The 25,896-nt window shown below is 39.2% G+C and overlaps 1 protein-coding gene across 2 annotated transcripts in view; it reads left to right on the top strand.

Moving 5' to 3' along the window:
- Nucleotides 1-900: 900 nt before the first annotated feature.
- LOC122741711 (cholesterol 24-hydroxylase) overlaps nucleotides 901-25,896 on the top strand; it is a 46,170-nt gene continuing 21,174 nt past the window's right edge. The window contains exons 1-7 of one of the 2 annotated variants that reach the window (XM_043985437.1): nucleotides 901-1,130; nucleotides 1,764-1,841; nucleotides 6,808-6,889; nucleotides 16,962-17,035; nucleotides 18,950-19,036; nucleotides 21,400-21,538; nucleotides 25,278-25,388. In XM_043985437.1, coding sequence (XP_043841372.1) covers nucleotides 988-1,130; nucleotides 1,764-1,841; nucleotides 6,808-6,889; nucleotides 16,962-17,035; nucleotides 18,950-19,036; nucleotides 21,400-21,538; nucleotides 25,278-25,388 — 714 coding nt within the window. In that variant the 5' untranslated portion in view covers nucleotides 901-987. The remainder of the gene's footprint in view (nucleotides 1,131-1,763; nucleotides 1,842-6,807; nucleotides 6,890-16,961; nucleotides 17,036-18,949; nucleotides 19,037-21,399; nucleotides 21,539-25,277; nucleotides 25,389-25,896) is intronic. The other variant, XM_043985438.1, reaches the window with a different exon arrangement.

The following is a 25,896-nucleotide window of genomic DNA, read 5'->3' as shown; positions in this document are numbered from 1 at the left end:
GACCCTGGGCAAGTCACTTAACTCCAACTGCCTCAAAAAAAATTATTCTGTATATAGCTTGTTTATACATAGTTATTTGCATGTTGTATCCCTCATTAGACTGTGAGCTAATTTTGAGCAGACACTTGTCTTTCTATGTATCCCCATTCCTTAGCACAGTGACTGCCTTAATCAATGTTTATTGACTGACTAACTAGAAGGGGAAGTAGCTGAGAAGAGGTGGAGAGGGGAAGGAATGAAAGAGTGGTACTAATAGGGGAAGGGAGACTTGCAGAGGACACAGACCGGACCAGAAGAACAACGGGCTGTTGTTCAGTTTCACACGCTTTGTGACCCCATCTCCTTTTCCTTTTACAGATGAGGAATTGAAACAACTTGCCCAGGGTCACACATCTAGTAAGCTGTCTGGGGCTGGATTTAAACTGATAAGGGCGAGTCTTGTTTCGAAGCCACTGGAGGACCCAGCCTTTCTTACATACAGGTTAGGCCTAGGTTACCTACATACTGGTTGCAGGGAAACCTGGAGGAAGTGTGGAGGGTGGGTTACTGAGCGGGACCGAAAAGAGGATCGAGACTGAGCAGGCATGGAGAGATGGGGGACAGATTTAGAGAAGGGACAGGGAAGGATGGAGGTTAGGAATTGGACGCGGAAGAGGGTGGGATGGAAATGCGGCTGAGATGTATTACTGGAGAATGATGACGGGCAGACGCGGCTGTGACTGGTGAGGAGTGAGCAGAGAGGTAGGAAGGAAGAATGGAGGGCATGGGGCAGAGACCCAAGGGTGAGGGGGGTGGGGCTAGAAGGACCTGCCTCCAGACTGGGTAGGGAGCCAGAGAACAGCAGGATCGTGGGAAGGGGAGGGGAAGGATGGAGACCGGAGGTGGGGATTGGGGCGGAGATTGGGAGGTGCAAGCGCTGATGAAAAGAGTCGGAGGAGCTTTGCAGGCCCGCTCTGAGTGAGACTTTTGAAAGGGCATAGTGGGGTGATGGCGCTGGTGGCTAGCGGTCTGTGCCTGTCCTGCCTCTTCCTCTTATTCTGCGGGCTCCTGGTTGTTTTCGGTTTCTACTGCGCCTATGTGCACTACGTCCATCTGCGCTATGATCACATCCCTGGGCCACCCAGAGCCAGGTGAGGTGGAGGTGAGGCAGGGCTAGTTTGGGGCAAAGAGCCGGAGCGTAGTGAGTATCAAATGCCATAAGTATTTTGCAAACTTTAAAAGCGCTATATAAACATCATCTCTTATTATTATCACCATTCGGATCATTATCTTCTTTATTATTCATTAACTTCCGGTCTGGTGAAGACTTCATTTCTAAACTCGACTACTGCACTATTGAGCTCAAGCAATATTTATATGTCGATCAATATAGAGGTATGCTGGTAAATGGTGAACCACCAGCCTCATGGAGGGAGGAAAATGTATGTGCACAAACTTTTACATCTAATCTATATTATTTACATTTTCTCGAAGTCTAGAAAAATCAACAGAACAATCACTGAAACCCTGATTTTCACACTCAGAAACACCTTTGGCCGAGAGGAAGCTGGGATGTTCTTTTGAAATTTTCCCCACCCACTGAATATCATAAAGTAATTAATTGAAACCCAGAGAGTACAGAAACGTTTACAATGGTGTTTTATTTGGTCCATATGACTGATAATTTATTGGTGGAATTACAATGATTATAAAGGGCAAAGAAATGGATATTTTCTTTGTATCTCTGACTTCAATTTCTAGTCAACTCCGATTTTTTTTTCCAGTTTTTTATTTGGACACATATATTACCTCATAAGAGCAAAAAAGGACGGTAAAATTCAACATGCTGTGTTTTTGGAATGGTGAGTTCTAATTTGAGTGGTGTAGTGTGTATGTGTGTGTGTGTTTAACTAATTCTATTTCCTTTAAATATTTCCACATAAGCCCTCTTTGGATGGCTCTTGCTGGTACAAATGACCCTGGGTTATGGCTGGTTCAGGAAAATTCTTGACAATAGTCTCTGTCTTCTATCCACCAGTAGGTTGGCCACAAGATGATTCATTTTGGGGCCAAAGAAGAACCACAAAATGTAAAACTGCAAAACTGTTTCTGTAGCTACTGGTGGTTACATCAATATTGATGTCAATGTTGATGGTAATATCAAGAGTGATGGGAGAGAATACTAAGACTAATGGTTCTTAGATTGTGTATAAACATTCATTTAACTTTTGGTACTTTTTTTGTGGAACAATGAGGGCTAAGTGACTTACTCAGGGTCACACAGCTAGTAAGGTCTGAAGCTGGATTTGAACTCATGAAGATGACTCTTCCATACTTCAGGCCTGACACTGTATGCCACCTAGCGGCCCCATCATCTTGAGGTTATATAGCCTAAATTTATAGTGAACCTAATTAATAGAATTTCATTATCACTCTTTGCAGATGATATGATAGCATACTTAGAGAATCCTAGAGAATCAGTTTAAAAACTACTTGAAATAATTAACAACTTTAGCAAAGTTGCAGGATATGAATATAAATCCACATAAATGATCATTTCTTTATATAAACAACAAAGCCCAGTAGCAAGAGATAGAAAAAGAAATCATTTAAAATAACTGTAAACAATATAAAATACTTGGGAGTCTACCTGCCAAGACAAACGCAGGGACTTTTTTGCTTGGGAATCTGATGATTCTCTCCTTGACTTGTTTTTTAGGTGAGTTATTTTTGATGGATAACATATTTTCTTCTATTTTTAGTCAGTCAGTCAATGAATATTTATTAAGAGCCTCCTCTTTGCCAGGCACTGTGCTAAATGCTGGGAATGCAAAAAGAGGCAAAAAACAGTCCTTGCCCTCAAGGAGCTCACACTCAATTTTACAATCTTTTGACTGTTCCAATATTTTTTGTATTCTGGGTTCTTTGAATTTCGTTTGCTCTATTTTAATTTTCAGGGAGCCTATTTATGTAAAGTTTTCTAACTTTTGTTCTATACTTTTTCTTCTTCCAATCTTCCCCTGTGGAGCCTTTTTTTTTTTTTACTCCCCCCCCCTTATTTAATTTCTCCCAAGTGTCCTTGTAGTCCTTGTGCTCAAAATATATTTTTTCTTTCAAGGCTCTGTTTCTACTTTTTGTAATTATTCTCATCTCACTCACTCTGACACTTTACCCATAATATTTTTTGATAGTGCCTTCTGTTTGCTCATAGCTCTAAAGTTCCTAATTTGGGATTTGGCACCAGGGCCAGGATCTACCTCCCTCCTGCAGTCTTGGATGAGGCAGTCAGGCTCTCTGTTCCTGACCTCAATTTTCTGGGCTCCTATTACTGGATTTCACCTCCTCCAGTGTGTCTATGCTAAGAGCCCTGGCAGGTTAATGCCCCTCTGTGGCATCCTCAGTAGAAGGCTCTGTGGATTTTTGACCTTTCTGTGGCTTCCCAATCAGAGGATTACTGGTTCTTAGCTCCTATACAATGGCAAAGAGCTGTGGGTTTCAGATTCCCCTGCCTCCCAAAACCTCCATGACAGCTATACCTGGGATTTCTTCCTCTTCCCTACCCTGAGTTCTCCTGGAACAGTGCTGCAGGCTTTGGGTTCTCTTGGAGTGAGCCTTGCCCAAACTTCAGCAGGCTTTCTCCCTATATACCTGGGTATGTGCTGGATTCCCTAGTGGCCCCCCTTTTCCAGTGTTTGCCACCTTCTCATCTTTTTTGTACCATCTGGGATGGATGCCAGGGCTTACTATTGCTCCTATTTGGATTTCTTGAACATTATTTGATTTGATGCATTTTTTAGATCTTTGCTGGGATACATGTTAAAGGGCTGGACTCCTCCCTGACTTTGCATGTCCCTATCTTTACTGGACTAAATCTTTACTGCTTCTATAGATTTCTTTTATACAACCTTTAAAAAGAATTACAGAGTCTCAGTCTTAGAAGGAACCTCAAAAGCCAACTAATCCAACCTTCTTTGACCAAGAATACTTATTCTTCATCTACAAAATGAGCTGGAGAAGGAATGGCAAACCACTTTAGTATCTTTCCAAAGAAAACCCCAAATGGGGTCACGGAGAGCTGGACTCCACTAAAACAGCTCAACCACCACCACTACCACCTGTCAATTCCCCTCCTTTCCCCCTTAGTCTTTGTTTGCCAAAGTCCAGTAGGAGAGAGTCCATTTTCTCCCAACGCCACCAACTCTACCTTAGGGTAGGTCTAATTGTTAGGAAGTTTTTCAAAACCTCAAGCCTATTTTCTCTGTAATTTTCACCAAGGATAATGATTGGTGGGCAAGCAAGCAAGGTGTTAACTGATACCTTAATTTGCAGTTCCATACATATTTAGACATTTTTGAGCATTTTGATTTGTTGAGGGAGTAACGATGGGAGAGTGTGAGAGTCTAATTCAAGCCAAGGCTGTCTGGGTTTATTCACATAAAGATAAGCATATACTTACATGACTAATATGGAAAGATGTTTTGCATGGCTTCACATGGATGATCTATATCAAATTGCTTGGTTCTCAAGGAGAGGGGAAAGGAGAGGAAAGGGTGGAGAGAATTTGGAACTCAAAATTAAAAAAAAAATGTTTAAAATATTTTTAACATATAATTGAGGGGCAGCTAGGTGGCGCAGTGGATAGAGCACCAGCCCTGGATTCAGGAGTACCTGAGTTCAAATCCAGCCTCAGACACTTAACACATACTAGCTGTGTGACCCTGGGCAAGTCACTTAACCCCAATTGCCTCACCAAAAAACCCCAAACAAACAAACAAACATATAATTGAGAAAAATAAATTAAAACAAAAAGGTAAACACAAGCTGTTCATGTTTTTGACTGAATTTTGAGAAACTCTCTCCCACAGAGGTGGTTATGAGAGATTGCAAAGATGAAGGTCATAAACTTTGTTGTTGAATCTCTGATTTAACTCTTAAGATATCTGACCCTAAAGTGTGCTATATGTACAGGGAAGAAGTTACCATTCACTGAGGACCTCTTTTTTAGTACCTCATATGTGGGGGTGTCTTGTATCAGTACAACAAAATATTGAGTATGGTAATTGACAGACTTGTGCTGTCACCACCACCACAGAAGTCCTCCCTGGAGGGAGGCAGTAGGAAGAATATGAGTGTGATGTACTATGGTACAGAGGGAAGAGGGCTGGGTTTGAAGGGCAAGGCCCTGGGTTCTTGTCCTGACTCTACCACTTATTACTGGTATGACTTAACATCTTTGTGCTTCAATTCCCTTAACTGTAAAACAAAGAGGTTGTTGGATTAGATGACTATGGAGATCTCTTCTGGTTCTAAATATATTATTCTAATTTCATCACCTTGGCATTAGACTTTTTTTTTTTATTTACTGAGGTGTTTTAAGTGGGATTCTGTGACAAGATTTGTTCCAAACTTAAAATTTTTTTATTAGATATCAATATATTAGACATCAATTATATGATATTATATACCAATTAATTTGATATTGCAAAAGAATTGTGCTTTCATTCATGGATACATATTATCCGCTGATGCAGATTGTAGCCTCTTTTTCTTGGTTGATGATCATTATGAGCTGTGATAACCAAAATAAAATCTATCGCCTAGCAGCCAGAATTCTGTTATTGAGCCTCTCTGCACTTAGTCTGGTTCTTAGATTATAGACTTGCTCTCTCCTGTCCCTGGATCTATTCTTTGAAGCCTTTCAAACTTGGTAATATTCCCTGTAAGGCAATCCCTTAAGTCTGCAATGTATTCTTCTCTTTCCTCTGCCTCCTAGGATCCCTAGCTTCTGCAAGGCTCAGTTCAAGTACCACCTTGCCCACGAAGGCCCTTCCTGATTTTGCCCCATCCCCACCTCACCCTTGGTTCTCCCCACTTACCTTATGCATATTCTGTACATACTTATGCTTTTGTACATACATAGAAACATATATGTATGTGTCGTCTCCCTCAATAGAATAAAAGCTCCTTGAATACCGGAGTTGTTTCATTTTCTTTGTAGGAGTTTAGTATAATTGCTTCTTCTTCTTCTTCTTCTTCTTCTTCTTCTTCTTCTTCTTCTTCTTCTTCTTCTTCTTCTTCTTCTTCTTCTTCTTTTTTTGCTGGGCAATGAGGGTTAAATGACTTGCCCAGGGTCACACAGCTAGTTAGTGTCAAGTGTCTGAGGTCATATTTGAACTCAGGTCCTCCTGAATCCAGGGCTTGTGCTTTATCCACTGGGCCACCTACCTGCCCCCTAGTATAATAGCTTCTTGCTGAATTGTATGTTGTTGTTCAGTAATTTTCCATTGTGTTTGACTCTTTGTGATCCCATTTGGGATTTTCTTGGCAGAGATACTGGAGTGGTTTGCCATTTCCTTCTCCAGCTCATTTTATAGATGAGGAAACTGAAGAAAACAGGGTTAAGTGACTTGCCCAGGATCACACAACTAGCTAAGTGTCTGAAGCTGGATTTGAACTCATGAAGATGAGTCTTCCTGACTTCAGGTCCTATGCTCTCTCCAAGTATTATGTGCTCCAGTATGTCGAAGCATTGTATCCCTAGGGCATGATAAAGCATTGGAAAAAAGACTTGTACCAGGTCCTAGAGTTAGTAGATATTTAATAAGGATTTGTCAAAACATTAAATTATGACTAAGAGACTGGAGCATTGCTTATGAAGTCTGGTAGTATTGTAATAGCAGAGGAAATGTAATGTTTGGAAACTAAGGTATAGCAACCTCTTTTCTTTCTGTTTCTGAAAGATATTTTGACAGGGTGTCTGCTGAGTTATTTCACAGAGAGTGAATTCTTTTTGAACATAACCTTTTTCTCTCTCCTTTTGCTCCACAGGGCCAAAGAATATGGACCAATTGTACGTATAAATATCCTACACCGAGTCTCAGTGATTATTACAAGTCCTGAGTTAATTAAGGTATTTAAATTGAACCCACCCTCCACCAATTAGGTAATAATGGACAGAAGCACTGGATTTGGAGTGAGAAAACCTGAGTTCAAATTTCAGCCTTGCCACTTATTGTATCTGTATGACCTTAGGTAAATTTTCTGAGCCCCTTAGGCCTCAATTTCCTTATCTGTAACACAAGGGGAAGAGGGCTTGGAATAGATTATCTCCAAGATCTCTTTTTGTTCTAATACCTTTGATCATGTGTGTGTGTGTGTGTGTTTCCTGACAAAGATATTGGAGTGGCTTGTCATTTTCTTCTCTAGGTCATTTTACATCTGAGGAAATTAAGGCAAATAGGGTTAAGTGATTTATCCAGACCTGCATAGCTAATAACTGTCTGAGGCTGGATTTGAACTCAAGAAAATTAGTCTTCCTGACTTCAGGCTTGGTACTTTATCTACTGTGTCCTCTAGCTGCCCTCCTTTCCACTTAGAAATAGCTTTAATTTTTAGGAAGTTTTCCTGATAACAAGCCTCAGTTTGCCTCCCTGAAGCTTCTGTAACTTGTTCTTTATCAAGCCCCTTTCCTATAATAGCCCTTCAAATATTTGGAGCTATCTCACCCCTCCTCCAAATCTTCTCCTCTTCAGGCCAAACACATGGTCACAGATGTAAGGTTCAAAGGGACCTCCAAAGTCATCCAGATTAGCCTTCTTGTTTACAGATAAGAAAACTGACGTCAAGGGAGAGTAAGTGACTTGTCCAAAGTCACACAGGTAAGAAGTACCAGAGCCAGAATTTGAACCCAGTTCCTCTGACTCAAAGAGCCAAGGCCCTCTACCTCATTAGCTCCTTGTCCTCCTATAGCTTGAGTTATCCCACTTGCCCTTCTAAACAGAGCACTTGGAACCTCAGCTAACACTCCAAATGTTATCTGACCAAGACAGATCATAAGACCATCATCACTTTCCTAGGCTTGGATGCTGTAGCCTGTTTGTTTTAGTGCTTTGAGCTCAGGAGGTAGATGTTTTCTAACCAAGTGTAAAACTTGACATTTTTAACCCTATTCACTTTTTTCTTACTGGATTTGGCCTAACCTTCTAGTCTGTCAAAATTATTTGAGATCTCGACTGTGGTCATCCATGGCATTAACCATCCCTGCAAACTTTGTGTCATCACCAACTTTCATTATCATTCTTTAGATATTTCTCCCCAAGGTATTGATGAAAATGCCAAACAGAAGGGGTACAAGGGCAGGTCTCTAGGGCATGCCACTGGGGACATTATTCCAAGATGTTGTTTAATCATTAATGGCTGGCAGCGCTTTGAATCTGGCCATTCATCCTGTTCTGAAAATCCCCATCTTTGCCACAAGAAGAAGATGAGACCATCAAATGTTTTTCTAAACTCTAGGTGAACAGTAACCCCAGGCCTTTTCTATCAATTCAAACTTCACTTGTTCTATGCCTAAATCAGATTCTATGGCTGAAAACAGTTCATCACCTGATAAGTCAGGCTTTTGGTGATGAATTTTTCCTCACCTGGCTGGTCTGGTCCTTGGATGAGACACATATGTTTCATTGCCTGAACTGTACTCAAAACCTTTCCAACTTCATGTATGGCAAGAGATTGTCACTTGCATTTACTTGCATACATATTTACATAGTATACTTATTTACATAATTATTATACTAGTGTGATTTTTATAGCTAGGTGACCTAATGGATAGATTGCCAGGCTTAGAATAGTGAAAACTTATCTTCCAAAGTTCAAATATGGCCTCAGACACTATATGACCCTGGGTAAATCACTTAACCCTGTTTGACTCAGTTTCCTCAGCTGTAGAATGAGCTGGAGAAAGAAATGACAAACTACTCCAGTATCTTTGACAAGAAAATCCCAATTGGGGTTATGAAGAGTCAAACACAACTGAAACAACTGAACAATAACAAGAACAAACTATTTCTTCTGAGCACTGATTTTGACTTGAAAATTATTGAAGAATAAATCATGATCAGGAGCCAAAAACTCCCCAACAAAACCAAAACTTTAGAAGATAAAATACATCATTTGAATTCCTTTCAATGACAAGGTGTTCGAGATCTAACCCTTGGATGAAACTGGCATGTCCTTTACAATACTCCCAATAAGTGGTCTTCTAGCCTCTGTTGGGAGACCTACACTGATAAGGAGAGGCAGTGTGGTGTAATAAATAGTGTTGGAATACTTAGGAAGACTTAGAATCAGGTTCAGAGGCTTACAGAAGGGACCTCGGCGGCTACAAATGAGAAAACTGAGACCCATGGAAGTTATGCCCTCTGACTCTAAATTCAGCTCCACTATTCCAAGTTTCTTTTTATCAACATACACAATTGCCCTTCTTTTTGCAAAGGCCAATCCCTCTATATGTATCCTGGATCCCATCTCCTCTCATTTTCTCTAGCAGATTGTCCTATCATCCCTACATTTTCTTTTTCAATCTTCAATCTCCCTGTTGCTTACAAACATATCCACATCTCCTTTATCCTTCAAAAACCTACTTCCTTGGTCCTTCTGTCTTTGTTAGTTATCATCCTATCTCTCTTCCTTGAAAAAAATATATCTAAATCCAATACCTCCACTTCCTCTTCTCTCACTCTTAGAAACCCTCTGCAGTTTGTCTTCTGAATTTATCATTCAGCTGAAACTGATCTCTTCAAAGGAGCTAATGATCTTTGAATTGCCAAATCTAGTGGCCCTTTTTTAATTCTCATCCCATTTGAACTGTCTTTAGCATTTGATACTGCTGGCCAGGCTTTCCTCCTGGGCATTCTCTCATTTATGGGTTTTCCTGTCACAGTTCTCTCTTTTCGATTTCCTACCTGTCTGAACCAAGTCTCCTTCACCAGATCATCGCCTATCTCCCTCCCATTTACTGAGTGTCCCTCCAGGCTTTGTTCTAGCATTTATAAGCATGTATATGCACATTTGTACAATTATTATAGTGATTACTAAAGGCAGCTAAGTGGTGAAATAGATTGAATGCCAGACCTAGTGTCATGAAGATTTATCTTCCCCAGTTCTAATTTGACCTCATACTTAGTAGCTGTATGACCCTGGGTAAATAATTTCATCCTGTTTGCCTCAGTTTCCTCATATGTAAAATGAGCTAGAGAAGGAAATGGCAAACCACTTCAGTATGTTTGCCAAGAAAATCCCAACTGGGGTCACAAAGACTTGGACACTATTGAAACAACCAAATAACAACAAACTATATTTCTTTTAAATAGTTATTCTGACTTCAAGATTATTGAAGGGACTTTTGTTGCCAAGATGGCAGAGTGAGAAAGGAACCCTCTGAAGCCCTCCCAAATTTCCCTTCCAAACAACTGGAAAACTGCCTCAGAATTGATCCAGGAGCAGGGAAGCAGCTTAACAGCCTAGCAGGAGAGATCTGTCTCACTGGGGTTGGAAGTGAGCAGGGTCCAAGAGCAGAAGCAGCAGCCAGTCTCACAGCAGAGGGCCTGAGCAAGGCTCTAAGCCTCGGGGAAGCCACTAGCAAGGGCCTGCCCTCTGGCACACCAGCAGTCCCCCTAGACAAGTGAGCATTCTGAGCTATGCAGTAAGATCCTACTACAGTGATCCCACACTCAGCACAAGCCTCCAGAGAGACCTTGACCCCACCGCTGATCAGTAGGAAAACGCTGACCTGAGGCTGGCTAACAGTGAAATCCCACCCCTGGGGCCTCTAGCAGAGAGACTCTGTTTCTATAGCAACCTAGCCACACAGTACTAACCCTGGGGCAGACCAGCAACAAAATCCCTCCTCCATAGCCAAGCACCAGAAAGACTCTGTTACTACAGCAACCCAGCAGTGAAGCCCTATGCTTGGGACAGGCCAGCAGCTAAACACCATAGCCAGGGTAGACCAACAGGACAGATCCACCCCCCCCCTTCCCCCCCCAGTATAAGAGAGAAGGGAAGCCTATCCTGCAAAGAAAGTAAGCACTTAAACCCTGAAACCCAGTGAAAGCACAAAGTGAAAGTAAGACCTGGAGCCCCAACAGTACAGCAACTCTCACATGAAAACACCAAGTTACAAAAAATGTCAGGAAAATGAGCAAAAAACCAACCAAACAAAAAAGATTGACTAAAGAAAGTTACTATAGTGATAGGGAAAATCAAGGCATAAACTGAAAAGAGAACAATAGTGACAAAATGGCTACATGTGAAGGAAGCCTCAAAGAAAAAATATAATTTGGTCTTGGGCCAAGAAAGAATTCCTGGAAAAGCTTAAAAAAGCTTTTAAAAAGCAAATTAGAGAAGTAGAAGAAAAACTGGTAAAAGAAATGAGAGTAATGCAAAAGAATCATGAAAAAAGAGTCTATAGCATGGGAAAATAATGCCCTAAAAACTGAATTAGCCAAATGGCAAAGGAAGTACAAAAGCTCAATGAAGAAAATTATTTTTTAAAAATTAGAATTGAGGGGGCAGCTAGGTGGAGCAGTGGATAAAGCACCGGCCCTGGATTCAGGAGGACCTGAGTTCAAATCTGGCCTTGAGGGGCAGCTAGGTGGCGCAGTGGATAGAGCACCGGCCCTGGAGTCAGGAGTACCTGAGTTCAAATCCGGCCTCAGACACTTAACACACTTACTAGCTGTGTGACCCTGGGCAAGTCACTTAACCCCAATTGCCTCACTAAAAAAAAAAAAAAAAAATCTGGCCTTGAACACTAACTTACTAGCTGTGTGACCCTGGGCAAGTCATTTAACCCTCATTGCCCTGCAAAAAAAAAAAAAAAATTAGAATTGAATAAGAGCAAACTGATGACTATGTGACATCAAGATATGATAAAACAAAATCAAAACAGTAAAAAAAAGTAGAAGAAAATGAAATTTCTCATTTGAAAAAGAACTGACCTAGAAAATAGATCCAGGGGAAATAATATAAGAATTTTTGTACTACCTGAAACCATGTTAAAAAAAAACCAAACCTAGATTATATCTTTCAAGAAATTATCAAAAAAACTGTCCTGCTATATTAGAACTAGAAAGCAAAATAGAAATTGAAAGAATCTTCTGATCACTGCCTGAAAGAGATCCCAAAATGAAAACTCCTGGGAACATCATAGAAAAATTCTAGAGCTCACAGCAAAAAGAAAGAATTGCAAGCAGCCAAAAAGAAACAATTCAAATATCATGGAACTACAGTCAGGGTTACATAGGATTTGGCAGTTTCCACATCAAAGAACCAGAGGGTTTGGAATATGAAATACTGGAAGGCAAAGCAGTTAGATTTGCAACCAATAGTCACCCACCCAGCAAAGCTGAACAAAATAGAAGACTTTCAAGCACTTCTAATTAAAAGACCAGAATTGAATAAAAAATTTGATCTCCAAATACAAGACTCAAGGGAAACATAAAAAAAGGCAAAAAAAGAAAGAAACAAGAAAAACAAAATATGAAGAATTCAATAAGGTTAAACTTTATATTTCTATATGGCAAGACAATATTTGTAACTAATAACAACTTTATTATTTGTAAGAACAATTAGAAGGAATATATATTGGACAGAAGGTGTGGATATAAGGTGACATTGATGGGATGATACCCCCCAAAAATAGAGGGGTGAGAAAGAAATTGCACTGGAAGAAGAAGGGGGAGATGGAATGGAGGGTGGGTGGGCAAAACTTAACCATTACTCTCATCGAAATTGGCTTAAAGAGGGAGTAACATACAGACTTAGTTGGATGTAGAAATCTATCTTACCCTATAAGGAAGTAAAAAAACCCTACAGGGATAATAGAAGGCAGTGGGGGGACTAATAAGAGGGAGGGTATGTTGGGAAGGTGATGATCAACAGTAAAACACTTGTGAGGAGGGGAAGGATGGAGGTAAGAGAGAGAAGGGAATAAACAGGTTGGATATAGCTTGGAGGGAAATACAGTTAGTTATCATAACTATAAATGTGAATGGGATGAACTCACCCATAAAACCAGAAGCAGATAGCAGAATGGATTAAAAACCAATAAAATATGTTGTTTACAAGAAACACATTTGAAGCAGAGATACACACAGGGGAAAGGATCTGGAGCAGAATGTATTATGTTTCAGTTGAAGCAAAGAAAGTAGGGGTAACAATCATGATTTCAGACAAAGCAAAAGCAAAAATAGATCTAATTAAAAGAGATAGGGGCAGCTAGGTGGTACAGTGGATAGAGCACTGGCCCTGGAATCAGGAGTACCTGAGTTCAAATCTGGCCTCAGACACTTAGCACTTACTAGCTGTGTGACCCTGGGCAAGTCATTTAACCCCAATTGCCTCACAATAAATAAATAAATAAAGAAAGAAGGAAACTATATCTTTCTGAAAGGCACCATAGACAATGAAGTTAAATCAATATTTAACATATATGCATCAAATGGTATAGCATCTATATTTTTAAAGAAGTGAAATGAGTTACAAGAGGACATAGATAATAGAACTCTACAAGTAGGGGAACCTTAACTTTTCCCTCTCAGAACTAGATAAATCTAACCAAAAAAACAAAAAGAAGTTTAGGGGGTAAATAAAATTCAGGAAAAATTAAATATGATAGATCTCTGGAGAAAACTGAATGGAAATAGAAAGGATTCTACCTTTTCTCAGCAGTACATGGCACCTACACAAAAACTGACTGTATTAGGACATAAAAACCTCACAACCAAATACAGAATAGCAGAAATAGTAAACACATCCTTTTCAGATCATAATGCAATAAAATACATTTATTAATGGACAATGGAAAGAGAGATTAAAAATAATTGGAAATTAAATAATCTAATCCTAAAAAAATAAGTGGGTCAAAGAAGAAATCATAGAAACAATAAATAATTTCATTAAAGGAAATGATAACAACGAGACAACATATCAAAATTTATGGGATGTAGCCAGAGTGGTACTTGAGGGGGAATTTATATCTCCAATTGCTTATGTCAGTAAAATAGAGGAAAAGCAGATCAATTAATTGGGCATACAACTAAAAAAACCTAGAAAATGAAAAAATTAAAAATCCCCAACTAAACACCAAATTGGAAATCCTGAAAATCAAAGGAGAGAATAATAAAATTGAAAGTAAGAAAACCATTGAACTAATAAAATAAAACTAGAAGTTGGTTTTATGAAAAAAAAAAACAAAATAGATAAACCATTGGTTAATTTGATTTTTTAAAAAAGGAAGAAGAAAACTAAATTACTAGTATCAAAAATGAAAGGGATGAACTCAACGCCAATGAAGAGGCAATTAAAACAATTGTTAGGAGCTAATTTGCCCAATTATATGCCAATAAATTTGATGATCTAAATGAAATGGATAAATATCTCCAAAAATATAAATTATACAGATTGACAGAAGAAGAAATAAAATACTTAACTAACCCAATCTTAGAAAAAAGAAATTGAAAAAGCCATCTATGAACTAAGTAAGAAAAAATGCCCAAGACCAGATGGATTCACAAATTCTACCAAACATTTAAAGAACAATTAATTCCCACTACAATGTAAACAATTCAGGAAAAAAAGTCCTACCAAATTCCTTTTACAACACAAACATGTTGCTGATACCCAAACCAGGAAGAGCCAAAACAAAGAAAGAAAATGAGAGACCAGTTTCTCTAATGAATATTGATGCAAAAATTTTAAATAAAATACTAGCAAATAGATTCCAGGGATATGTCAAAAGGATCATACACTATGACCAGGCGAGATTTATACCAGGAATGCCAGACTGTTTCCACATTATTAAACTATCAGCATAATTGACTATATCTATAAGAAAACCAACAGAAATCATATAATTATTTTATTAGATGCGGAAAAAGCCTTTGACAAAATACAGTACTCATTCCTATTAAAAACACTAGAGGGGCAGCTAGGTGGCGCAGTGGATAGAAATGCCGGCCCTGGAGTCAGGAGGACCTGAGTTCAAATCCAGCCTCAGACACTTAACACTTACTAGCTGTGTGACCCTGGACAAGTCACTTAACCCCAATTGCCTCACCAAAAAAAACCAAACACACACACACACACACACACACACACACACGCACAAACACTAGAGAGCATAGGAATAAATGGAGCTTACCTTAAAATGTTAAGTAATATTTATCTAAAACCACCAGCAAGCATTATCTGTAATGGGGATAAACTAGAAGCCTTCCCAACACAATCAGGAGTGAAGCAACGATGTTCATTATCATCTTTATTATTTAATATTGTACTAGAAATATTAGTTGTAGCAATAAGAGAAGAAAAAGAAATTAAAGGAATTAGAATAGGCAATAAAGCAACAAAATTAAGATGATATGCTATACTTAGAAAAACCTAGAGAATGAATGAAAAACTACTTGAAATTATTAACAACTTAAATGTAAAATGCAAAATAAAGCCACATAAATAACCAGCATTTCTATATATTATCAACAAAGTCTAGCAACAAGAGATAGAGTCACATAGTCACCACTCTAGTTAGGGCTCTCATCACTGCTCACCTGGACAATAGCAGTGGTCCTCTTTTTACCTTCCTGCCCCAAGTCTTTCTTTTTCTTTTTTTCTTTTTTTTTGGTGAGGCAATTGGGGTTGACTTGCCCAGGGTCACACAGCTAGTAAGTGTCAAGTGTCTGAGACCGGATTTGAACTCAGGTCCTCCTGAATCCAGGGCCAGTGCTTTATCCACTGTGCCACCTAGCTGCCCCGTGCCCCAAGTCTTTCACTCCAATTCATCTTCCATATTGTTACTAAAGTCCTCTGTTCAATAAATTCTAGTGCTTCCCTATTGCTTCCAAGATAAAGTCCTCTGTTTGGCATTTAAAACTCTTTAAATGGTACCAACCTTCCATTATTAAGTGATCAAACATCACTACCTTTCAGGCACTTTACAATCCAATTATATTGGTCTTTCTGCTATTCTTAACCCATTATATTCTTATCTCTTGTCTCTGGGCCTTGGCACTGGGTGTTCCTTTTGGTTTAACTGTCCTCCCTCCTTAATTCTGCTTCTTAAAATCTCTGGCTTCCTTCCAGACTTGATTCAACTGCTATCTCCTGCAAGAAGTCCTTTTTTCACACCCTCAGGCTTCAATTGCCTTTCCATCTAGGTTACCTTAGATGTGTTGTGTATCAACTCATATACATACCTGTTGTCCTTCCCATTAGAATATAAACTCTTTGAAGGTCAGGACTGTTTCAGTTTTGTCTGTGTATATCCAGCACCTAGAACTGTTTCTGGCATACAGTAGGCACTTAATAACTGCTTGCTGATTGAATGTTTGATTAACAATATGCTTAATGAAGAGAGGAAAAGATGTGATAGAAAAGACCAAACTAGCAGGCTTTCATCAAGAACATCATGCTATGATAACCTTGTTTCCATTTTTGACAGGGTTAGTGAACTGTTAGATCTGAGAATGCTGTGGATGTATAGTTTACCTAGCTATCTCCAAAGCATTTCATGGAGCATTTTATGTCATTCATGTGGAAAAGATGCAGGCTAAGACAACTAGATTTATTTGTAACATTTCCTGGATGGATAATCAGCCCCTACCACTAGTCAGCAATGATTTAATGTCAAATTTGGGGGAGGCCTCCAGTGGTGTGTGTCTGGGCTTTGTGTTTGCTATTATACTGGTTGGCATTTTTGTCAATGACTTGCATAAAGGATGGCATACTTATCAAATCTGCGGATGCCACGAAGCAGGAAGGGATAGGTAGCATGTTGGAAGACAGTCAAGATGCAAAAAGATAATGATAATGATTGTTACAATAGCTAACATTTATATAATGCTTCCTTCCTTCCTTCCTTCCTTCCTTCCTTCCTTCCTTCCTTCCTTTCTTTCTTGGGCAGGGCAATGAGGGTTAAGTGACTTGCCCAAGGTCACACAGCAAGTAAGTGTCAAGCATCTAAGGCTGGATTTGAACTCAGGTCCTCCCAAATCTAGGGCCAGTGCTTTATCCACTGTGTCACCTAGTTGCCCCCCACCTCCCAGTAGTTACCTTTGATGGTCTTTTACTATCTTTATAGAAAGAACTAGAGGTATGAAGGTGTGTAATACTAATAAGAGAAAAAAATTTAATTTGCTCTTTAGGTATTCCTGATGTCCCCCAAATACAAAAAGGATCCCAAAATCTATCTGAATCTACAGAATTTGTTTGGAGAAAGGTAAAATATATTATAACAAAATATATTTGGGATGAGTAGAAAAGACTGATGGGTTCAGTCATTCCCTGGGTACCTCATCCCTATGGTCCAATAAATTCAATTCAGCATACAAGATGTTTTTAAATGTCTACTGTGTTCAGGGGGGTACATCACTGAACAACAAAACAACCTCTGTTTTTGAAGAGTTTCTTCCTATATAGACTATGGTACAAGTTAAATTGAGATCAAAATATCAAGGAGAGATTGAGTAGTTTAACAAACCAAAGAAGGAAATAATTCCTTTTAGTTTGGGGGGGGGTGGCTTGGGAAGAATTTATGAAAAAATTTAAAAAAATTAAATTTAAAAGATAAAATTAAAATTTTAAATTTAAAAATTAAAAAGGAGGTATTGTCAAAGCTGGACCTTTAAGAGAAAGACTTATAATAACAACAGTGATAATAGCTAACATTTTTGCTGTGCTTTAAGATCAATGAAGCATTTTGTACACATTATCTCATTTGATCCTTTCAAAAACCATGTGAGATAGATGCTACGGGTATTGTCACACCCATTTTACAGGTGAGGAAACTGAGGTTCAGAGCAGTTAAATGACTTTGTCATGACCATACAACTGTTAAGTTGCAGAGGCAGATTCAAACCCAGGTCACTCCTGACTCTGTAAATCTAGGACAGTAACGTAGATACAGCAAAGAATAAAAGTTGGGTAGAAGCAGCCATTCTAGGTACAGGTGGTGGAGTGTGCTTTGAGAAATTAGAAATAATAAATGCTAGCATCTATATAACTCTTTAATGTTTTCAAAGCACTACAACTGTCATCTAATTTGATCTTCACAATGATCCTGGGAGGCACTTTTATTATCACCCTTTTATAGAAGAAGAAACTGAAGTAAACAGAGATTAAGTGACTTGTCCAAGCTCACATAGCTATTAAATGTGTCTGAGTTAAGATTTGAATCCATGATTTCCTGAGTCTAGGTCCAGTGTTCTACCCACTCTAACACCTAGGTGCAGTTCTTGAAACCGAGGATCATTTAGTAATCCAGTTTGGAAAGGAGATTATAATGAGGTTGGAAAAGTAGCTTGGACCCTGATGGTACAATATCCTAAAGTTCAACAAAAGAGTTCCTTTTTTTTTCTTCTTTTTTTTTCTTTTCTGAGAAGCAGTTGGGAGCCACTTAAGAGTCTTGAGAATGGTAATAGCATGGTCAAATATGTGCATTAGGAAAATTAATTGGTAGCATGGACAGAGTAAATTAGACAGTGGACTAAGGAGGCAGGGTGATCTATTAGCTGTAAGCTCATACTTGCACAACGTATTTCACAGTGTGATTGCCAAAATTATTGTAAACTACAAAGCTCTATAGAAATGTGAGCATCTGTTGTTATCACTATTATAATTCAAATGGTGGCAAAGTGGCTAGAGCCCTGGGCCAGAAGTCAGAAAGATTCCTCTTCCTGAGTTCAAATCTGGACTCAGACACTACTACTCTGTGATCCTGGGCAAGTCACTTAACCCTGTTAGCCTCAGTTTCCTCATCTGTAAAATGAGCTGGAGAAGGAAATGGCAAACCACTCCAGCATCTTTGCCAAGAAAACCCCAAATGGGTTGGACATGACTGAACAACAGACCTCCATTGACATCCTCCTCCAATGCTTCTTTTGGGGCAGGATGGAACCTGGCCCCTCCAAGACTTTTCCAGTGAATTCCAAGTTCTTTGGGCTACTGCAAATCTGGAATGGCTTTGAATTTAGCCCCAGTTGTGGGAATGGCCTAGCCATATATGGATTGGCCATTAGGTTTTTGTTTGTTTTAGGGTGTTTTTTTTTTTTTTTTGGAATGCAGCAACTCATCAAGATTATGTATTAAGGGACACAGATTATGATCTTGTAACATGTCTTTTTCTTTTTCTAAGATTTTTAGGGAGAGGTTTGGTGTCAGAAATTGATCATGAAATTTGGTACAAGCAGCGGAGAATTTTTGATCTAGCTTTTCAACGAAGGTGAGTAGGCAGTAGAAGGTGGCATAGTAAGTCATATCCATGTTCATATTGAGGCCACAGAAGTGCAAGACTAGGGTGGCTGGAATTACTATGCCTAAATCTCAAGTGTTTCTAGTTTGCCCATAAATGATCTTTTTACTGTTTTTTGGCAGTGGTGGAGATATAACAATTTCCTGATGGACAGAAGAGTTCACATGCTAATTCAGAAGGAGGCAGAGAGGATGAGTGGGGTTGGGAGTGAAGTATCAAGTCAGATAAAGAAAGATAAATTTTTCTTTTAATTAATAACATTTATTTGGCAGCCAGCATGGCATGGTAGAAAGAGAATAAGACTTATTTCCAAAGTTAGTTTATCTATTTTCTTTCACAACCTGACTAATGAGAAGATGTTTTGCATAACTGCACATGATATTGAATTGCTTGATTTTATAGGGAGGGTTGAGGAGGGAGGGAAGAAGAAAACAGAACACAAAGTTTTAAAAAATCAATGTGAAAAGTAATGATGAGGGGCAGCTGGTGGCACAGTGATGGAGCACTGGCCCAGGATTCAGGAGGACCTGAGTTCAAATCCAGCCTCAGACACTTGACATTTGCTAGCTGTGTGACCCTGGGGCAAGTCACTTAACCCCAATTGCCTCACCAAAAAAAAAAAGAAAAGAAGAAAAGAAAAGTAATTATGAGCAGGAGGAGTTCAGAGAAACCTGGAAGGACTTACATGAACTGATGCTGACTGAGAGGAGCAGAACTAGGAGAACATTATACACACTAACAGTAACATTGTGTGATGAAAATGGCTCTTTTTAGCAATGCAATGATCCAAAACAATTTCAAAGAACTTCATGATAGAAAATGTTCTCAACATCCAGAAAAAAGAACTGTGGATTATGAGTGCAGATTGAACTATACTGTTTCTACTTTGGGGATTTTTTTTTCCTTCTTTTTTGAGGTTTTTCCCTTGTGCTCTGATTCTTCTTTCACAATATGACTAATGCACAAATATGTTTAATGTGATTGCACATATATAACCTGTATCAGATTGCTTTCTGTCTTGGGGAGGAGGGAGGGTGGGAGAAAAATTTGGAGCTAAAAATCCTATGAAAACAAATGTTGAGAACTACAAGTGAGATTGGTTAAAAGATACCCTTTACAACATCCTGGGGATAGAATTGATGCTGCTCTCTTCCAGGCAAGTGTCCTAATTGGGGTCCTGTTGTGGCAGCTCCTTCCTAGCTTCCCAGATTCCCCCCTTTAGTAGAGGAGTCCCATCTATATATTAGAGATGCTTCTTTACTTTTGACTGGCTCCAGTTGGTGGGCAAGCGAGGTGTTATCTATTACCTCCATTTGCAGATCCATTTTTGGGGATTTTTGACCATTATAAACCGTTGTGAAGAAGGGAGAAAAGGAGAGGCAGTCAGAGTCTGATTCAACTCATGGCTGACTTTGCACTTATTCCCGTAGATATAAGCATTTGCTCTTTATATTGTTGGTTGAATTCTGAGAAACTACCCCCAGCCCCACCCTGGTGCAGATGCAGAAAACCAAGGTCACAGACTTCATTGATGGTGGAATTTCTGAGTTAATACTTAACTGCAACCCAGACCTGCCTTGTATGGACAATACAAGAGAGTACTGCACCCAGTGCCAGCAAAGGGTTCCCTGTAATCTCTTTCTGACCATTTGTCCAATCACCTCACCTTCTGTGGGCTGAAAGCTCCTGAAGCTACTGCTGCCACCACTGCTGCAGCTGCCTTGGGCCTACCACTAGTGTGGCCCAAGCCACAATCTAGTCAGTCACTATGTGGTGTCACAGACTTATCCTGCTGACCTCTTAAGTTATCTCAGGCTGGAAAAATGCCTTATACTGACCTTTTATTGGCTCTGCCACTCCAGAATTCAATTGCATGAATGATTTTTAATTTGTTTGGAGGGCAATTTGGGGAGAGTTCAGCTAAGTTGCTGCCTATATTCTGCCATCTTGGCGCTGACTCATGTTTCTAATTTTGATACTGCATAGTTCTCTAATTCTAAAGTTTCTCTGGAGTCTGGCATTCTGTGTTTTATAAACTGATTTTTGAATTATGAACTGCTACCTGTCCTTTCTCCTTCCCCTCCTCTTCCCCTTTTCCTCCTCCTCCTCCTTTTTTCTCTTCCTCTTCCTTCTCTTCCTCTTCTCCTCTTCCTTATTTTCCTTCTCATTTTCCTTCCTTTACTTTCTTCTTTTTCTTTCTCTTCCTTCCTTTCCTCCTTTCCCCCCTCCTTCTCTTCTTCATACTAGCTCTCTATTTACCATTCTGTGATGTTTCCTATTTGTCTAGCTGGAAAATGTTGTTAAACATCATATAATTATGCTTACTTTATTAGTTATTTGATGAGTTTGATGGGAGCAATCAATGAAAAAGCAGAGCAAATGATGGAAATACTGGAAGCTAAGGCTGATGGGCAGACTGAAGTATGCATGCAAGATATGATATGCTCGACCATTTATGCCATAACTGCTAAGGTAACTAAGGGACCTTTCTTTTTCTTTTGTATTTTTATTTATTTTATTCAACATTTCCAAATTATACTTTAATCTGTTCTGGCAGCACTCTGAAGGTTTTGTTGTTTTTTGTTTTGGGGTTTTTTTTTTTTTTGCAGGGCAGTGAGGGTTAAGTGACTTGCCCAGGGTCACACAGCTGCTAGTAAATGTCAAGTGTCTGAGGTCGGATTTGAACTAAGGTCCTCCTGAATCCAGGTACAGTGCTTTATCCACTGTGCCACCTAGCTGCCCCTCAACACCTCTGAAGTTTTGCAGCTGTATGCAACCCTTGGGCTACATGTTTAACCCTTTACAGTTTGTACCTCACGTCTCTAGGTTTTTGTGACACTACCCTCTCCTGGTTCATTTATTACCTTCCCAGTCCACTTTAATGGCTCATTAACCACATAATTCTCATAAACTGTAGGTACTGCCCAAGGTCCTGTCCCAGGTCTTCTTCTCTTCTTTTATATTCTTGATATCACTGGTCTAAGGGACTTTTCTATCATCATGTCAATGAGCAGAGAATGGAAAAGCAATTTACTTAATTTATTTTTTCTTTAGGCTTTTATATTTTGGCCAAGGCAACCTGATTTCTTCTTTCCATTACAGTCTGAATACTGTACATTTCTTTATAAAGTGCCTTTTTGGTCACTCCACTATTTTAATAGTAAAATAATGTGGAAGAAAAGATCCATTGCTTTATGTTCTGGGCTCAAACCTGCCAGAGATAAATATTTATTAAGTTATTCTAATTCTAAGCAGCTCTGCTTAGTGAGAAAAGGAAACACAAAGTCATCTTGCCTTTGATAATCTCTCTCTTTCTCTCTCTCTCTCACCTGAAGCATTTTCAAGTTACAATTTATAGTATCCTCACACAGACTAAATTCCACAATATGAGAAAACATAATTACAGAGGTCAGTTAGCAGTTCTGATTCATCAAATCAAACATGTCCACATTTGCTGGCGAATCCTTTTCCTAAACCATTTGCAGCTAGTAAATGTCTGAGGCTGGATTCCAACTCATCAAGATGAGCCTTCCTGATTCCAATGGGTCCAGTGCTCCATTCATTGGGTCACTTAGATGGAACTCAATATATATTTCCACATTCCCTCTTTTTTGTACCCAGCACAAACCATTTTAAAGCAATCTATTAATTATAGGATATTATGTGCCCACTAATCAGTAGCAAAATATAGTGTTCTGTTGGTTTATTGTAATTCTGATATTTTATTTTAATACAGAAAAAGTAGTGAAACAAAAAGAACTATTCTACTATGTGTATCATAATAGGGTTGAAGTCATTATATGGCAGATTATATTATTTGGGGTACAGAAAGTTATGCAGTGGAGCGTAAAGAGAAAAATACAATGTTAAACACATGTGAGAAACCAGTCCTTCAGCCTCTTCCTGAAAGGTAGCCAGAAGGCTATTAAGATTAGTCAAACTTTCCAGAATCAAAGTGGTCCAATCTATCTATCTATCTATCTATCTATCTATCTATCTATCTATCTATCTATCTATCTATCTATCTATTTTTGTGAGGCAGTTGGGGTTAAGTGACTTGCCCAGGGTCACACAGCTAGGAAGTGTTAAGTGTCTGATGCTGGATTTGAACTCAGGTCCTCCTGACTCCAGGGCCGGATCCAATGCGCCACCTAGCTGCCCCCAAAGTGGTCTGATTTAAAGACAATTGGAACTTTAGAAATAATAGTATTCTTATGGGCCATAGACAAAATAGATAGCCTGGTCCTCTTAGTTATAGCTTTATCACAAAATAAGTATCCTAAAGGTACATACTGATTCTTGTAATACAGCTCCAACTCATCTCTGGAGAAGGTACTTCTTATTCATTGTTCAGCCCAACAAATCTTGGAATATACTGTTGCTGCATCTTCCTCTCAAATATCATGAGCATAAGAACTACATGGCTGTGATGGTCAGAATGTGCACTGATTTCCTATACCACACCACCTATCTGGCACTGTTTGAATCACTTTCGAACTTTCTTAGCACTTGATCCCTGACATGTCATGATGAACTACTCAGTCCTATATACATCCTCCCCAAAGTCCACATGTCAGGGCCCCGACTTCTATAATGAGGCCCTAAGTGTTAGAAGATACAGTGAGAGTGGTTGCCTTTTAAACTTAGGAACTTCCGGGGGGGGCGGCTAGGTGGCACAGTGGATAAAGCACCGGCCCTGGATTCAGGAGTACCTGAGTTCAAATCTGGCCTCAGACACTTGACACTTACCAGCTGTGTGACCCTGGGCAAGTCACTTAACCCCCATTGCCCCGCAAAAAAACAAAAAAACAAACAAAACAAAAAACAACTTAGGAACTTCCAAGCATAACTCTATGGCCATAGGTCAGAAGGAATTCCTGATTCTTTGTAGACTCCCAGCCCAAATCCATTCCTTGAAATCCTACACTTTAGAACATTCTCTATCCCATCCTAGACTGAGATTTCAAAGGGTCTCTGAAATTGAATAGAACAAAAAAAATTACATCTTTATTTTTACTGACTTCATTATGAAATTTGGCATTTTCTCCAATAAAGATTTTTAAAAATACCTTATTCTGAGAAAGGGAAATAAGAAAGGATGGGAGAGAGAGAATGAAAGACATTTGCCTGCAAAGATATTGTAATTGAGCTTACAGCATAAGGGGAAATGAGTTAACTATAAGGAGACCAACACTAGAACCTGTTCCCTCAGTGGGAATGGGCAGGGTAAGAACAATGAGTTAAAGTTTTATGGATTTCAAGAGATTATAGATGATTGAAGAAAAGTGAAGGATTCCTTGCAATAAGTAGAAAAATTCCCTTCTGTCGCCTTGTCAACTTCACACACTCCTAGAAATCTATCCAGATGGCTCTGGAAGAGAGAGTGAGGTTGGTGACCTTGAACAGCTCTCTCTTGCTTAAATCCAATTCACTGCAAGTCATGACATCATCCCAGTGTCATGGTCCTCTTTGAGAACGGACAAACAACAATAACAAACAACCACCCTCCAATACTTATGGCCCCATTATGGAAGTCTGGGCCCTGACATGTGGATTCTGGGAAGGATGTATAAGGGATTGAGATGTCGCTAAGATGGAATGATATTTCTCTCCCTAAAGGCAGAAAAGGTCCCTTATAGGATTCTGTCTTAAATTGTCCCATATAGTAGGATTCTGTCTTATCTGAGGCAACATTAAACTTAATCTTCTTCCCCTTAATGAAGATCCCAGTCTAAGATGTGAATATTTCCTATAGATCTTCCAAAAAGTCATGAATCTGTAGGATCACCAGCAGTCAATCGATCATCAGTCCCTTAAGTGTTATATATTATTTTTTTTTTTGTGGGACAATGAGGGTTAAGTGACTTGCCCAGGGTTACACAGCTAGTGTCGAGTGTCTGAGGCTAGTTTTGAACTCAGGTCCTCTTGAATCCAGGGCCAGTGCTTTATCCACTGAGCTACCCAGCTGCCCCAAAGTGTTATATATTCTTACAATGCAAGAAGTGAAAACAAATCTTTTAAATAGTCTAGCCCAACTCCCCCATTTTACAGATGCAGAAACTGAGAACCACAGAGGATCAGTGGCTCAACCAAGGTTACAAAATAGTTCTCTTGACTCTCAGTCCAATGCACTTTCCATATCCAGCTGATCTTATAGCTTTCCACCCCAAAATGATTTGACTATCAACACTTTGCCTCTTTTTCTCTGCAGGCATTTTTTGGAATGGAGTTTAAATCTTTGGTTGATGAACAGAAGCCATTTCTTCTTGCAATACAAAACATCATCACGGGCATGACTCTGGCCAGAATTCCCTTTGCAAAGGTACTAATCTAGCATTCTTGAATGAATATCCTATTAGAGTCATCACTGATTTTAAAGCAAAGAATATTGAGGTGAGAGGGACCTTGAAGTCATAGAACGTAGACTAGACAGCTGTAAAGGACCTTAGATATCATTTAGTCCCATTCTTTCATTTTAAAGAAGAATTTGACATCTAGGGAAGGGAAATAATTTACCCAATGAGTAAATGGATGCACTAATACTACAACCTACTCTCCCAGTTCCTAGGCTATTTCTCCTTTTAGCACATTACAACGTCTTTTAGGCAAGAGAAATTATCCTAAGTAGTTGGCCAACCAGAATCTTTTTTTTTTTTTGAGTGAATCCAATAAGCATTCAATTAACAGGTCTTCTTAGCAGGGTCTCTGCCCTTGAAGATCTCATTTCTAGATGGAGGGACCATCTTTATAGAGAGGAATTGATTAAATAACAGTACAACACTCAAACTCTGGACCATGTGGTGGCATAGATTTACTAAATGAAGGGTGGG

This window comes from Dromiciops gliroides, chromosome 2 (assembly GCF_019393635.1).
Source record: "Dromiciops gliroides isolate mDroGli1 chromosome 2, mDroGli1.pri, whole genome shotgun sequence".
Classification (NCBI taxonomy): domain Eukaryota; kingdom Metazoa; phylum Chordata; class Mammalia; order Microbiotheria; family Microbiotheriidae; genus Dromiciops; species Dromiciops gliroides.
This window is presented reverse-complemented; position numbering and strand designations above follow the sequence as displayed.